Genomic DNA, 15,562 nt, shown 5'->3' with positions numbered 1-15,562 from the left:
GCATAGGAGCCCAGGGCTAGACAAGTTTGTCCTGACATTTAAGATGACAGTGACCAGCCTGAGTGGCATTAAGTGAGCAATAAACCCCAACCACCCCCTGGATATAAACCTACAGGCGCTCAATCCAATTGGAACACGTTTATTACCCATTAAACCACCAGGTGCCGTAATTTAGTTATATGGTTACCACCCAGCACAGTAAATGGTTTCCTGGTGTACAGGAAACCATTTGGCTTGTCACTCAGTGTAGAGTCACCCACAGGCAGATGGAATAAGAAAGAAGGAAAGAAAGACACAAGAGGTAGTGTAAAGTCATCAACAGGCAGAAGAAAGTGGAATGAATAAAGGAAAGAAAGACAGAAAATGAAGGAAAGGAGAGGAAAGGGCAGACACCCAAAGCAGCAATACATCGAATGAGTGGATGGTGAGCACCCCCATCTACCACCAACATATATACATTCATCCATCCAACCATCATCAAATCCTACACTGCCCCATGAGGAGCGTAGGAGCCCAGGGCTAGGCAGTTGGTTCCAACATTTAAGATGAGAGTGACCAGCCTCACTCATCCCTGAGTGGCATTACATGAGCAATCAACCCCAACCATCCCTTGGATATAAGCCTTCACCGGGTCAATCCGATTGGAGTGCAATAATTACCCACTAAACCACCAGGTGCCAAAATTTGGTTATATGGTTACCACCCAGCACAGTAAATACATACATATATATATATATATATATATATATATATATATATATATATATATATATAAACTCTATATATATATATATATATATTTATAATTTATATATATATATATATATATATATAAGAGAGAGAGGCGGGGGGGGGAGGTGCATGTGACAACTGTAAAATTGGTATGATAACAGTGAGAGGGCCACAGAATGAATTTAGAGAAAGTGGTTATAGATACCTGCATTAAACAACTCTTATTGTAAATAAACAGCAGTCTTACCTGGGGCAGCGGGGGGCCAGGTGGGGTGGTGGTGGCAGCAACAGCTGGGGAACAACTGCCTGAAAACTTGAAACTCATCATTATTGGCATCAATAAGTCAATGGGCCATATTCTACATGGCATTGGAAACTTCACAGCAACTCTTCCTTAGCATTTTATTTTGCATGTTACACCTTAACATTATGCATTTAACGTTTTAGTATTGACACAGTTTGCATAAACAGCACAGAAGAAGAAACCAGGGTGTAATGTGCTATGAAACCTCCAAAACCATTCAGAAAACAACCCAACATCCTGACGAAGACAATATATATAAATGAAATAATATCAGGTTTAAGTGCTTAGTGTTCTTTTTTGGCAATACTGATAGGTCAAACCTTAATATTATTGTACTGTAATACACAGTCAAATGAAATGCATATTTCCTATACCAGTTATTATCTGAGCCCTTTTTCATCATCAGAACTCAACCTGATAATGAGTATGGCTGGAATAAATTTAATATTAGATTAACAACATTCAAAATAAATAAACCATCTATTCTGAGGGATTCTAAAATGAATACCCTAAATTTCTACATCCTAGCAGGGAGGGGAAAAAAAAAAATAGTAACTACAAAAACATTAAAATTAGTCAGTGTTGTACTTTTAGTGGAAGTATCGACCTACTCCCATTATGTAGTAAAAAAAATAATTGCCAAAACTTGCTGAATACATGTAAGATATTATCGTAATATTTACTTTTTCCTTCTGCCTCTACGCCTTCCTCTGCGTCCACGCACAGTGGGTACAACTTTCATCTTACTGTCTTTGTCCTGGTTACTGCCAGCCACACCATCTGTACAGCATGAATTCCTCTTCCTCTTACTTGATCTAGTTTCAGCTTCTGTGACTATTCCAGTGCTAACACTGTCTGTGACTGAAAACTCTTCCTTTTCTACATTTGCAATTGACCTAGTCTTGAGTCTTGTTGACCTCTTAGAGCAAATGTTTGCAACTGCATCCTCTGATATGCCCAGGTCATTGTTTCCAAGTTCATGTGTCTCTTGTGTGGTCACTTCAGTCATTTTTGCTTCCTCGGAGAGATCTTGTGTGGCTTCTTCAGTCATTTTTGCTTCCTCAGAGAGATATTCTTCCCTCTCTCTAGAACAACTTTGGTTTTGCATGCTCTGCACTTGTTGTTCACAGCTTTTTGCAGACAACCTTGCACATGATGTTTCACCTTCATCTGCAGATACTTCGCCTTCATCATGAGAAGAAGGAAACTGTGGCCCTTCTATTGCCTGTAAATCCCCGTTGCTCATTTTTCTTTTGTCTGAGGGACAATCCAGTCCTCCATCAGACTTACCATCATTTTTTTCCAACCCAACTTTATTGTTTGAAGGCTCCACTAACATCAACCCATTATTAAAACCACCAGCTGCTAAATTTTTATGACTCAGTGTGCCAATGCTGGATGCTTTTTCTTGCTCTTGATCAGCAGTGTCTTTTCGATTAGCCTTCACTCCACTACACTCATCAGGTGTAATTTTTTCGTTCACAAGAAGGGGTACATTACCACTCTCAGCTTCAGCATCACTAAGCATATGCTGATTCTGAATGGTACTGCTGGAATGATCACAGTCTGACCGAATTTCATTTTCATGGTCTGTCTGTGCTGGCAGACTGGCCTTTGAAGATGCAGCATTTTTAACTTTCAACTCATCTTTGTTGCACAATTCTGGGATACCAGTTTTTATTTCTGTCAATTCAGAACTTACCATTGGCTCTGCTGCAGAATACTCCATATCAGATTCTCCTTGGCTAATTTCAACTCTCAAAGAATCTCCTCTAGGTATTCCTATATTATATTTTGTAATCTGTAAACCCCTACCTCTCCCAGTGCTTCCAGCTCTGGCAACTGACCTAAATTTCTCCACTTCCTTGGCTGCTACTGTTTCAGGACTGCTAACTGAAACTGAACCTGCAACTAATTTTGTGTTGCTGACTAAAACTGAACATCCTACTGGTTTAGGATTACTAACAGAACCTGAAGTTGGTACTGGTTTGGGACTGCTGACTGAACCTACAACTGCTATTGATTTAGTTTTACCGACTATGCTTGGAGTTGTTATCAGTTTTGCTTTGTTGACTGAACCTGATGCTGCTACTGATGTAGGGCTGCTGACTGAACTTGTAGACACCTGCACCACAGTTTTCGTCTGAGTGGTGGGAATTGAGGCAGAACAGTGGGCGATGTGCTGGTATACGCAGGCATCATCATTACATCGGCCCAGAAGGTCGTGCGGACACAGCTCGCTCATTTCATCCAAGCCATTAATCCTGTATCAAGATATCAGTTAGCAAAAACACTCTGATTAACTTGTCATAAAATAGCCATCTATCCATCTTGAATGCTGAGCAGTAACAAGACACTAACACATGAACAAAGTGTTAGTCATGAAAGTGCTATGGAAAGGATGAAGAGTCATAGTATCTTGCCACTGAGCTAAGAGAAAGAAACTGTAAAATGACAAACATTGCCACTAAGATAAAACAACAACAGGATCACAGGAAAATATTGTTATAACAGTTGTGCTTTACATACTGAAAAGTTCTGGAAAAATGTATTAAATACGCTACTTCAAATGTCACATTCAGTGTTCTAATATTTCCAATGTCTATTTCTAACAAGAAAAAAAATTGCTTGGCAGTCGCCAGATTAAAATTCTGGTCTTCAGTATGTTAATACATATAACCTCTAAAGTTTAAAACAAGGAAAGGGAAAATATAATTTCATTCCAATTATAGCTAACTAATTTTGCTTAGTTAACTCCTAAATGGCTGCCGGCGTTGAGCGACACTTTACAGTAAACGTGCTGGTGACGTTGAATTAATGCAAGCTATAGAAAACTGTGAACAATTATGGGAGGGGAACAAGGGTCACTGGTATGTTTACCCAACCCTACTCTACCATCCCATGCACTCAGGCAGTCACTTTTTCTTGGATGTTTCTGCAGATACAGTAAATTCTCAAATATCTGGCGTAATTCAGCAAACCCTTATGCTGAATAAAGCAAAACACTGGGTACTGCATAGTCCCTCCCAGTGACTCAATAATCAGCATCGAGCCGGGTATTGTTTTACTATCCTTCTCGACCCTCTTTCCTAAAAACTTTTCTATGATATTACCCATGAGCAAAAGATTAAAATAAAGCATAAAATTCAATACAGTACTGATACAGTACACTTACGAGCACTAATATCTGCTCAGTGTTGCCACCTTCCTACCCCTGTATACCCAGGAAAGACAGTAGGGGTGGATGAAATGAGCTCAACCTGCCTCTACCCTAGCTCTCAACCTTCCCGCATATACCCCTATCCCCTCCTCACCTTTCATTCTTAACTGGCAATTACATCTCAAGCTGACTTCATACTTAAAACAAATGGTCACACTACTATTAAACAAACATAAAATGCTAGGCAATACTATTAAAAATATATAACTATCAACACACTGCAGCAGGAAATTAATGCATTACAATATTGAGCCTAAAACATCATAAACAACGGCCACCCCAGCCCTCATGCTATGGGCTCATTGTTTTTTTTGTTCACACACACACACACACACACACACACACACACAGAACAGTGAGAAAGGACGTCACATCACTTCGCTCTGCACTGGCCACTGCTGTTCACAACTGGCCACACCTAATAGTATCTTTATATGTGCCAAGTTCTGTACTAGGCTAAATTAAGTGATGTTCCAATATAGCAGAGCAAGTATATGCAAAAGTGTTGCCCAAACATAAGAAAACATCGAAGTCAATGCAAGGAATCCACTGATACAACGCATCATCAGCTGGGTGTCGTCATTATCACCAGGCAGGTAGCAGGGAAATGTAAAATTGTAAGTAAAAGTTATCTTTCTAAGAAAGAATTACCTTTCTGCAAGGTAAGCACCATCTTTAGTAGAGTGAATATGGGAATGGATGATGACTTGTTAAAGTTATTATTGAAAGAATTTACTAATTTTTCTTTTTCTTCCTTCTGCATGCGTAATTCCTTCTTAATTTCATCTGTTTCCCTTTGAAAAGTTTTCTTCAGTTTATTCACTTTCTCTACAAATTTATTTTATGTTTCCATTTCAATCAGCTATGAGCAGAAACCATCATCCTGTTTTCTACCTTTATCCCTTCCCTTAACTCCTTCCATCATTCAACCATCATCCTGTTTTCTACCTTTATCCCTTCCCTTAACTCCTTCCATCATTCAACCATCATCCTGTTTTCTACCTTTATCTCTTCCCTTAACTCCTTCCATCATTCATTCGTTCATCATCCAGTCTTCATGGCTTTGAAGAAAACATATGACAGGGTGGATATACAAGGAATGTAGAAAGTATCAAGGATACGTGGAGTAAATGGGAAGTCGTTGAATGTCATGAAGAGTATGTATGATGGTGCTATGGCTGCAGTGTGTGTGGATAGTGAATAGGGTGAATTTCTCTATCTGAATTTTGGAATGAAACAGGGGTGTGTCACATCCCCATGGTTGTTCAAAATGTATATGGATGGGGTTACAAAAGAGATAAAAGGTTGGGCGGTGGATGCTGAAGCTACCCTAATAAGAAAGGGCAGTGCCTGGAAACTTCCTGTTATGTTGTTTTCGGATGATACTGTATTGTTAGGCAAAGATGAACGGGAGCTGCAAGGCTTGGTGAATGAATTTGAGAGTCGTTTAAGAACCGGAATCTAAAGGTGAAAATAGGGAAGAGTAAAGTTATGGTCTTTGAGAGAAGTCACTGAATATACAGTGAGGGTGAATGAGGAGGAAATGGAAAATGTGAATGCATTTAAGTACTTGGGTTGTGTGATGTGTAAGGATGGAAGTGTAGAGGATGAAATTCATGAAAGAATACGACAGGAATGAAACGTGGCTGGTTCTTTGAAAGCAGTGATAAGGAACAAATGAGCATGGAAGTAAGTAAGTCACTGCATAACAGCACTGTGATACCAACTCCAACATATGGAAGTGAAGCTTGGACCTTGTTGGAAGGACACAAGTCGAGTGAAGGCAGTGGAAATGAGTTACTGAGAAGAGCATGTGGAGTTACATGGTGAGACAGACTGACAAATGGGGAAGTGAAGGATTGCTGTGGTGTGGATGTGGATGCGACAGAAAGCATCAGGAGAAATACACTGAGGTGGTTTGGCTATATGGAGAGGATGGAGGGCGAGAAAGTAATAAGGAGAGTGTATGAGAGTTAGGTGGAGGAGGGGAGAGAGAGGAAGAGGCCAAGGATGAGATGGAGGGATGGAGTGGAGAGGTATAAGAGAGAGAGAAGGGTGTGAACTGGGAGCAAGGCAGTGGAGTGGCATTGATAGGGCGACGTGGAGGCAGTTAGTTTGTGGCCACCCCTTACGGGACTGAGGCATCTGGCGATAGAGAGACAAGCATACAGGCCTAGGGCTAGCTACAAGTCCCAAAATTTATGGTAGGGTAAGGGTGACCAGTTGCCAAGCATAGTGGCATTATGTGTGGCCTAAGTAAGATTACACTTACCTTCTAATGTCAGTTCCTTGGGAAGACTCTGTATCGTGGCTGTTGCTTTGCACATTATCTTGCACCTTGGCTGCCTTTGAAATCACAGGAGAGTCCTGGGTCTCATTCTTGCGCTTCACAACTCTGCTGCCCGCCCTTACACTTGCCACACCAACTCTACTCTGGGTCTTCAGTACAACACTACTATTTAATTGATCATCTGAATGATCTTTTGATAATTTAACCTGGGAAGTATTTTTTACTGCTGTATTACTGTTATCCACAACTACAGATAGTTTGCTAGTTAATACTTCATTATTTTCGAGGGAATTTTGTTGACCCTTTCCACTCTCTTTGAAATTAATTGTCAGTGGTCTAACTACTTTACTGGAGGCAATGGCAGGTGTAACAGCAGTAGCTGTGGTATTCCTCACCCGGCGAAGGGCATCAATGCTGCTAGCTAGAGCTTTCTTCACATGGGTGTCTTGAGTCTTGGAGTGAGGAGACAGTAACACTTTGGGCAGGATGTAGTTGCTTCCATATACCTAAATGCATAAGAGCATTCTTTAACCCCTTCAACAGGCGAATCCAGTGACGTCCTATAGTTAATTCTATTTACAGATAACATTCTCAGGCTTTGTGAAGGCCATATATTGTGATAGGATAAGAAACAGTCTCCATCAACCCCTTCATAAGTTAATGTACCTTCCTGAGCCGAATAAATTCAACTCGAGGTAGCAATAATAAATAATATGTCATTAGACAGTGGATGTTAAATATCACAAATTAATAAAGAATATGGAGCACTCTGTTAAATGTCACAAATAATATATGTAGTTCACTTTTAACAATGAAAGAAAAATTAATCTTTCATCACTGACAAACTTATACAATGGAAAACCAGCAGCACTAGAATCTCTCACCTGACGACCAAGAAGCTCTCCTTTTTTCTGCAGTTTGTTGATTGTCTGCCTATCTGCCAGAATTTGCTTATGCAGGGACCTAATTTTCTCCATTTTAGTCTTCAGTGCATCAGCTTTAGTCTGCAATATTCAAATTAATACAGTACTAAGTACACCTGAGAAAAACTGCATGCACATAACACATACATAAACATCCCACTCCAGTTTCCCTTGTTATATGTGGGGTTGGCTGGCTACCACTGATCCTGCAATATACGATAGTTGGCTTGATTCACCTGACATTTTCCTTGTCATATATAGGGTTGGCTGGCTACCACTGATCCTGCAATATACTACAGTTGGTTTGATTTCACCTGACAGAATTGGGCAATTCACACAACTTGCATAATCAACTGTGACTGAATTAAATACAATGAGCCTGAACAATGAGGTACGAGTGACTTGCCTTGGTTTCTCATCAAAAGAGGACTTTCTAAATGTCATCTGCCACCTAGCTGGGAGGCCTAACTTGATCTTATGCCTGAAGCAGTAACATTAACTATTATGACTATTATACTGAGACCCTTCAAATTCACTGGGGATATGTCACAGAGATTCCCACGAATATGGAATTACAGCAAACACTGGTCATGCCCCCCAAAGGGGCCCTGAAGTAGCAATAAACCCTGTATGGTAACTTAATGCCCCCTGCATTACTCCCAACACATCGCCAGACATTTGAACCTGCATGTAATAATAATAATAATCTGGCCTTTTGTTTCTCAAAAGCGCCAGTTCTTCCTTTGGGAATTCACTGGCGCTCGACACCCATACATTATTTTTTTACAATTACAAGAATTGTGTCATTTCTTGTATATAATACAAGCTACATCATATATACATGAAAGTGGCAATAATTAAACCCTATAATCATCCGTCATAGTACCTCTCTCCAGGTCATAGCATTTTGAAAAAAGAAAGGCTTTCAGCTGTCTCTTAAAGGATTCAACAGTAGAGAGTTGTCTTATGGACAATGGCAATCTGTTATATAATCTAGGGGCTCTATACGCAAAAGAACGATCAGAGAAAGATGACTGGTGAATGGCTCCTGGCTCATCAAGACGCAAGGAATCATCTTCACTGCGTAACATCACACCCGGGCGTGCCGGCAGGAGTTTTAACAATTCAGCAAGATACTTCGGTTCACCAAACTTAAGAACCTTAAATGTAATAAGACACAGTTTAAATTCAATTCCAGCCTTTACCAATGCAACTCAATCAGAAACGGGGTAGTTGAGGTTCTCAGGGGGAGACCAAAGATAAGCCGTGCTGCCCTGTTCAACACAGACTGAACTTTTGTTAGTATATTATTTGGAAGACCATCCCACAGTGAATTACAATAATCAACACGAGACAAGACAACTGCATGGACCAATGTTAAGAGGCACCGTCTATTCAGGAATTTTCTCACAGAGTACAGATTTCTGATATGCAAGTTACACCCTCTCACAACCTGATTAATATGTTCTTTGTAATTTAACTTAGAATTAAAATAAACACCCAGATTTCGAACAGAACTGACTGGGTGAAGCTGTGACACGCCAATGTTCAAAGCCAAGGCACTGTCAGTGTCATCCCTTCTGTTTCCTCTGATGATGATGATCTCAGTTTTATCGTCATTCAGCTTAAGTTTCCTCTTAGCCAGCCAAATCTTAATATCAGACATTAGAGATTCAAACTTTGTCTTAGTATTGTTGATATTTGACATCTTAATATAGAGCTGGGTGTCATCAGCATAAAAATGAAAGGACACATCATGAGCATCAAGTAGAGACGATAAACTACTTGTGTCGATGGTAAATAGAATTGGACCCAAAACTGATCCTTGAGGGACTCAAAATAGAAGGGGAGCAGAATCAGAGCTAGCATAATCAACAACCACTCCCCCGCCACAACCTCACAAACAAAATACTCAACACAAACATGCACAATAACACAAAAAGATGGCTGGCAAACTACTTAGCAGGCAGATGTGCACATGTAACATTTGCTGGTCAGTCTTCTAACATCAGAAACTTCACAAACGGCGTCCCCCAAGGATCTGTTTTGTCCCATACACTCTTTATCCCCTTAACCGCAGGGCGTCACTTTCGTGACGCTTGGGAGCAAGGGATCATACTGCGGGGCGTTGCCTTTGTGATTCTGTGTTATTTTGAATTCGCCTGGGCTTCCAAGTGGGGGCTTGTATCATCTATCAGTACTGCCAATGTCCAACACGAGTCAGCACTCCTAATCTCATCTGTATTCCCATCCATTGTTGACAATTTAGCCATTTCTCCCCGTTCTTGACTCCCCTCCCTACCCCCCCTCCATTACCCTATCCTCTTGCCTGCCTGGCCGTGCTACGCTAAGTAAATCTTCCCTGGAATTTTTCACTGATTTCATCCATTGAAATAGGCCCTATGCCCTATTCTTATACCAAATAATATATACAAGAAAGAAATAAGGTAAGTGAGAGTGCCATACACCTGGAATTGGCTAATTATCACCTGACAACACCTCACGTGCACTCGTTCGCTAATTTTCGCTGTTTTTTTCCCCTTGAAATATGCCGTATAATCTATTTTCGTAATAAATATACATATAAGGAGGGAAGGGAGAAGCCTAAGTGATATTTACATTCACCTGGAACTACCTAATTTATAATGTATTGTCTAGATTTCCTGCCAATCATTTCAGTGCTATACATAGCTGTTTCAAGAGCTAACATTGGTAGTACTGAATATCCCTTTAGTAGGCCTCCACCCGGCCCTCCCTTATCAGTTTACTCTCATCTTCCGAAGTGGAGGTACGTCTGTTTCCTCTTGCTGACTTCAGGGCCTTTTTCACCCCCATGCAAAGGGCCCTGTGACCTTTACCCCCTACTAAACCTTGTGTGGAAAGAGGTAAAGGGCTGACAATTGATAAAAGAGTGACTACGATCTTTCTATTGAGTAAAACAGTGCAAGTGGAATTGTAAATAATGTGTAAACAGCAAGTGAAAGTAATGAATGTAAATATACGTGAACAATGGAAAATAGTTTTATAAGTTACTTCAAGTGACATTGCATAACACAGTGTAAATAAAATAGAAATGTAAATAACGTAAATAAAATAGAGAACGTAAATAGAAATGTAAATGAGTAGTAATATAAGAATACGAGTATATACCCTAGGAGTAATGAAAGTGAAAGTTTCACTCTAGCATGTCTGAATACTATGAGTTATGAGAATGAAGATGAAAGTGACATTCACTCTCAATGCTAGTATACAAGACGAGAAAGTGAATGCTACGTATTTTACTGAAAGAAATTGAATCCCTACAGTGACAATAAACTAATACTACTGAAGGAAACTTATGGATAAAGACTGTAGATATATATAAGTGTTATATAGTAATAGAAATATAAAGTGTGAGGGGTTTTATGAATAATAAATGACAGAGTACCAAGAGCGAACTAGCGCAAGTGCAACATTCAGACGCGCTCATAATTTTCATTGCTTTCACAGTGGGTTTTGTTTTTGGAGTATGGATCCCAAACTACTTGAAAATCATAGAGTAGTGTTTATAGCGTTAATATCTGGCTGTGGTAATCATATTACGGGTTGTCGGGAAGTGTAAAGTGGAGACTTTGTTACCCAACTTCAGAGGTCTCCACAAGTTCTACGGTAACTGACGAAGGCTCAACAAACATTCCAGGAGAAAGCTGAAGGTATGTGCCATAAGCATATGTAATTTTAATATTCTAGGACTAATAACTGATTTTTGGCAAATATTTTTTGAGAGTCTGTTGGAGCCCGAATAACCCCGCGGCACACGCAAAACATTGGTAAACATGCCCGCGGTGTAGGGGTTAACTATTTATCATATACACACAAGTACATTCACAAATGGATTCCAAAATTTCTCTAATTAGTTTGGGAGGAACTTTGGGGGATGAAGTGCGTGAAAGGGTACAGCAGGGAAGGAAGGCCGTTGGTACACTGAAAGCAGTGATGAGAAATAGGGAGGTGAGTATGGAAGTTAAGAAGTCACTGCATGATAGTATTGTGATCCCTACCCTGACGTATGGAAGCGAGGAGTGGACCATGCAAGAGGAAAACAAGTCAAGAGCATGCTGGCAAATGCACTTTTCTGATACATAACCTCACAAGCAAACAAGTATCATCAAATTCTTTATCATCTCAATGGGATCACTGAGGCCTGGGCATTCACTACTCAGTTCAGACACTACAGATGAGGGTGACCAGTCACACATAACTGAGTGGTATTTAGAGCGAAGTACCCCACCTACTCCTCAGGCTTGCATCTTGTTGGGCCACATCCAGTTGGTGCACCCAAACAACTAGTCCACTGGGCATCCTCTAACAGTAATAAGGAACCTGAAAAATAAAATTAAAAACCCTTCCCCCCACTGCCCTGACCATGAAATAAAACCTACACCAGTCTGCCTCACAAAATATAGATAGAAACAATGTTGAATCCTATTTCTTGTATAATAATATCTTGCCTCCAGCTGCACTTCCATGTCTGCTAACTGTGCACGCAGCTGAGTCACTGCCTTCCTTAATGTCTGCCGTTCTTGCTCCTCCTGCGTGGCCTCTTGGACCAGGGCATCCAGCTGCGATATCACACGGTTCATCCCGCCCCTGCAACACGTGTATTACCACTCACTACTATACAGAATCAAACCACAAAGACATAAAACAATATTATACAGACTGAAAATAAATTACCATCAGCAGCACAACCCTGACCCTCCTTCCCATGTCCATGAAGGGTAAAAGATAAAGCATGGGTCTCTGCTCCTACTTGGTGAGAAACTTCTCTATTCCCATTACAGAAGTCTTCTGGCATTAACCCCTTAAGCTTAAACACACAATTTTTCACAACACATTCTATGGTATAATTCCATACAATTCAACTAAGCTTAACTAAAACACCCCCAGGATGCAAAATTTAAAACAAGATGAGTAACCATTTCTTCCAGGTTATGTCTTTTTATAACGCAGGCTGGCTAATCCCTGACAATTAACCACGTGCCGGTTATTTTTAGCCCTATGTGTCACCCCAGTGCCGGCCATTTTTCGACCTTTTTTTTGGGGGGCCTCGGAACCCCTGTTATTTAAGGTCATCAGGCTTGTTGTCTACTGTTGTTAAGGTGACTACCCATATTTTTGTTATTGTAGCTATAGCTTTAGTACAATGTCTGAAAAATATGACCTTTATTATGTCTCTAAGGGCCAAAAAATGTCCAGGTATGAGGGGGTACTGCCCATATGTAATTATTCCCATAAGATTATATATTCCCAGTACGCGAATTCCCAGTGCGCGAGGTCGTGGACCGCCCAATCTCTTGCGCACTGTGCGAGTCTACCGTATTCATAAACCCTCCAAAACAGGTTGGTTGTTCATCCTACTCGTGGTCATGACCCCAAAGTGGGAACCACAGAGTTAGTGGACCAGGCAAATGTGGGCAGCAATCCTCATCCTCATTTCCCCATGAAACTTGATAAGTAAAAACTCATCACTTTATTCATAATACGAGATCTTTCCAAGATGAATAAACTACTGCACAGGAATACACATAAATTCTAAATTCTCATCATCATGAAAGCTCTTTCCATATAAAATCACCTGGTGGTTCTTGAAACAAATAAGCGACTTTTACCAACGGGGTCAACCCATGTGGCAAGCTTATATTAATTCTACTGTACATATCACTTTGTGATTTTATTCAGCTCAGAAAAGATCTAGTTAAACTACAGTACAGGACACTGTACTGTTTCCATGGTTGCTATTTGCAATACTGTATTAACCCCTCTGCTGCTAATAGCACTTCAGAAATGCTGATCGGTAGACTGTGTTGTACATTCCGTAAGAGCAGCATGAAATATTGTGAAATTTTCAGTCATTTTTTGCATCTAGTGCATGCTTATGCTTGATGAGTGGGTCGCGAATCGTCAGTGTGGAGTGTAAACTTTGTCTAACTAAAATGTTATCATGTTTGGTTAGGTATAAGTGAGTCAAAACACATGTTTAAAACTATTTTTAAACCAATTTTCCCATACCATGGACACAGGAAATGTTTAAGATCGCCGCAGCCTAGAGGTTAATAAGCTTTGCATCTAGGAATATAAAACCTATATTACCATCATCATCCTGACCCTTATTACCACCTTAAAATGGAGCAAAATAAAATCCAAAAACAGAAGGAAAGGTACAAGTGGAAGCACTATCAACAGCAGCACGTCCAGTTAAATGGGCCATACAATTATTCATGCAACATTCAGGTTTTCAAGATATGTAATCTACAAGGCCTGTCTGAAAAGAAACTAAACTCATTTAAACAGTGCAAAGAATAGCCAGCGTAGGATGATCGCTGTGTAGTGGCAACTTTGAGCTTTAGTCTAACATTAGTTATTTCATGCCACATCACTTAGTTATTGAGGTACACATGCCAGAGTGAAAGCGCATTAAGTGCACTTGGTGAAATTCCTTCTACCTATCATCTGATATTGGTGACCTTGCAGAGTAGATATCACTTTTTTTTTTTTTTTTTTTTGGGGGGGGGGGTCCACAGGGCCCAAATATGGAGAGTAAGGCAGCTGGAGGATGACAGTTGTCTCATTTTTCACCAAAATGTCAAGGATAAGGAGCAATGAATGAGCAGGTGCACTGTCATGGTGCAGTATCTATGTTTTGTTTGTCCATGCTTCGGGTCGCTTCCTTTGCACATTCTCCCTCATATACTTTAAGACGTCCAAGCAACACTCTATTGACTGCCTGACCACATGGAATAAGCTCATGATGAACGTTGTCCTTCCAATAATAAAAAAAAAAGATGATCAATATCACCTTCCCATACGAGCAACTCTGGAGTGCCTTTTTTTGGGCATGGTGATGATGTTCAAACCCACTGTGATGACTGCCTTTTTGTTTTGACATCATAGCTGTATACCCATGTTTCATCAACTGTTATGACATTTATTAGAAAGTTTTCATCAGCATTCGAACAATCAAACAGCTCCTGACTGCATGTGACGTGGTTCTCTTTTTGCCCATCTGTCAGCAGATGCAACACAAATTTTGGGGCAATTCAATTTTTTGCTTACAATCATGAGACACAAACTTTTACAGAAGCCAACCAACGTACTTAGGAAACAGCATGGACAGTCAGGCAACAATTTCCAAATATCACAACAAGCACTTTCTCCATGTGATCACCGTCTCAACGTGGAAGGCCATCCAGATTTTGGATCATCTTTGGTGGATGTTCTTTCCAATCTGAACTGCTGGAACCACTGGTGACATGGCCTACAGCTCGTGCGATCCTCGCCATAAGCCTCTTACAACATTTGAAAAGGCTCAGTAAAAGCTTTTCCCAATCTGAAACAGAATTTCTCACAAACACATCGCTCTTCAAGATCCTTCATTGTTCAACTTGCAGAAAAATCACCAAGTGAACTAAGCACACGTTCACTCAGGCGCGTGTACCTCGATGACTACGTGAAGCAGTGTGATGCAACAAGTGTTAGACTAAAGCTCAAAGTTGCCGCTACATAGCACTCTCATTATGATCACACTACACCAACAGATTGAACAACCATGGAGACATGACACATCCCTGTTTCAATCCAACCTCCAAAGAGAAAAATTCACTTAGTTCACCATACACACGCACTGCAGCCTTAGCACCATCATACATACTCTTCACAGCATTCAACAACTTTCCATCTACTCCATATATTCCTAATACTTTCCACAATCCTTGTCTATCCACCCTGTCATATGCTTTCTCCAAATCCACGAAAGCCGCATACAACTTCTTTCCCTTTTCTAGAAACTTTTCCATTAAAGATCTAAGAATGAATATCTGATCTACACAACCTCTTCCCTTCCTAAAGCCTCCCTGTTCTTCTCCAACTAATTTCTCTGTTCTTTCTCTAACTCTGTCAATAAGTATCCTACCATACACTTTTCCTATTATACTAAGAAGACAAATGCCCCTATGATTACAACACACTTCTTTTTCCCCTTTTCCTTTGTACAAGGGAATAATTATACCTGACTTCCAATCCTCCGGGACTCTACCTTCCTCCCAGGCCAATCT

At 40.4% G+C, this 15,562-nt stretch overlaps 1 protein-coding gene across 1 annotated transcript in view; it reads right to left on the bottom strand.

Annotated features, from left to right (window-relative positions):
* Positions 1-15,562, bottom strand: part of LOC145400537 (uncharacterized) — a 53,639-nt gene that overhangs the window by 12,671 nt on the left and 25,406 nt on the right. The window contains exons 5-8 of the mRNA XM_080273058.1: positions 11,960-12,098; positions 7,431-7,550; positions 6,529-7,052; positions 980-3,300 (exon numbers count right to left, since the gene is read on the bottom strand). Coding sequence (XP_080129184.1) covers positions 1,716-3,300; positions 6,529-7,052; positions 7,431-7,550; positions 11,960-12,098 — 2,368 coding nt within the window. The 3' untranslated portion in view covers positions 980-1,715. The remainder of the gene's footprint in view (positions 1-979; positions 3,301-6,528; positions 7,053-7,430; positions 7,551-11,959; positions 12,099-15,562) is intronic.

This window comes from Coenobita brevimanus, chromosome 52, assembly GCF_032717465.1.
Source record: "Coenobita brevimanus isolate Jiangsu-jjx chromosome 52, ASM3271746v2, whole genome shotgun sequence".
Taxonomy (NCBI): Eukaryota; Metazoa; Arthropoda; class Malacostraca; order Decapoda; family Coenobitidae; genus Coenobita; species Coenobita brevimanus.
This window is presented reverse-complemented; position numbering and strand designations above follow the sequence as displayed.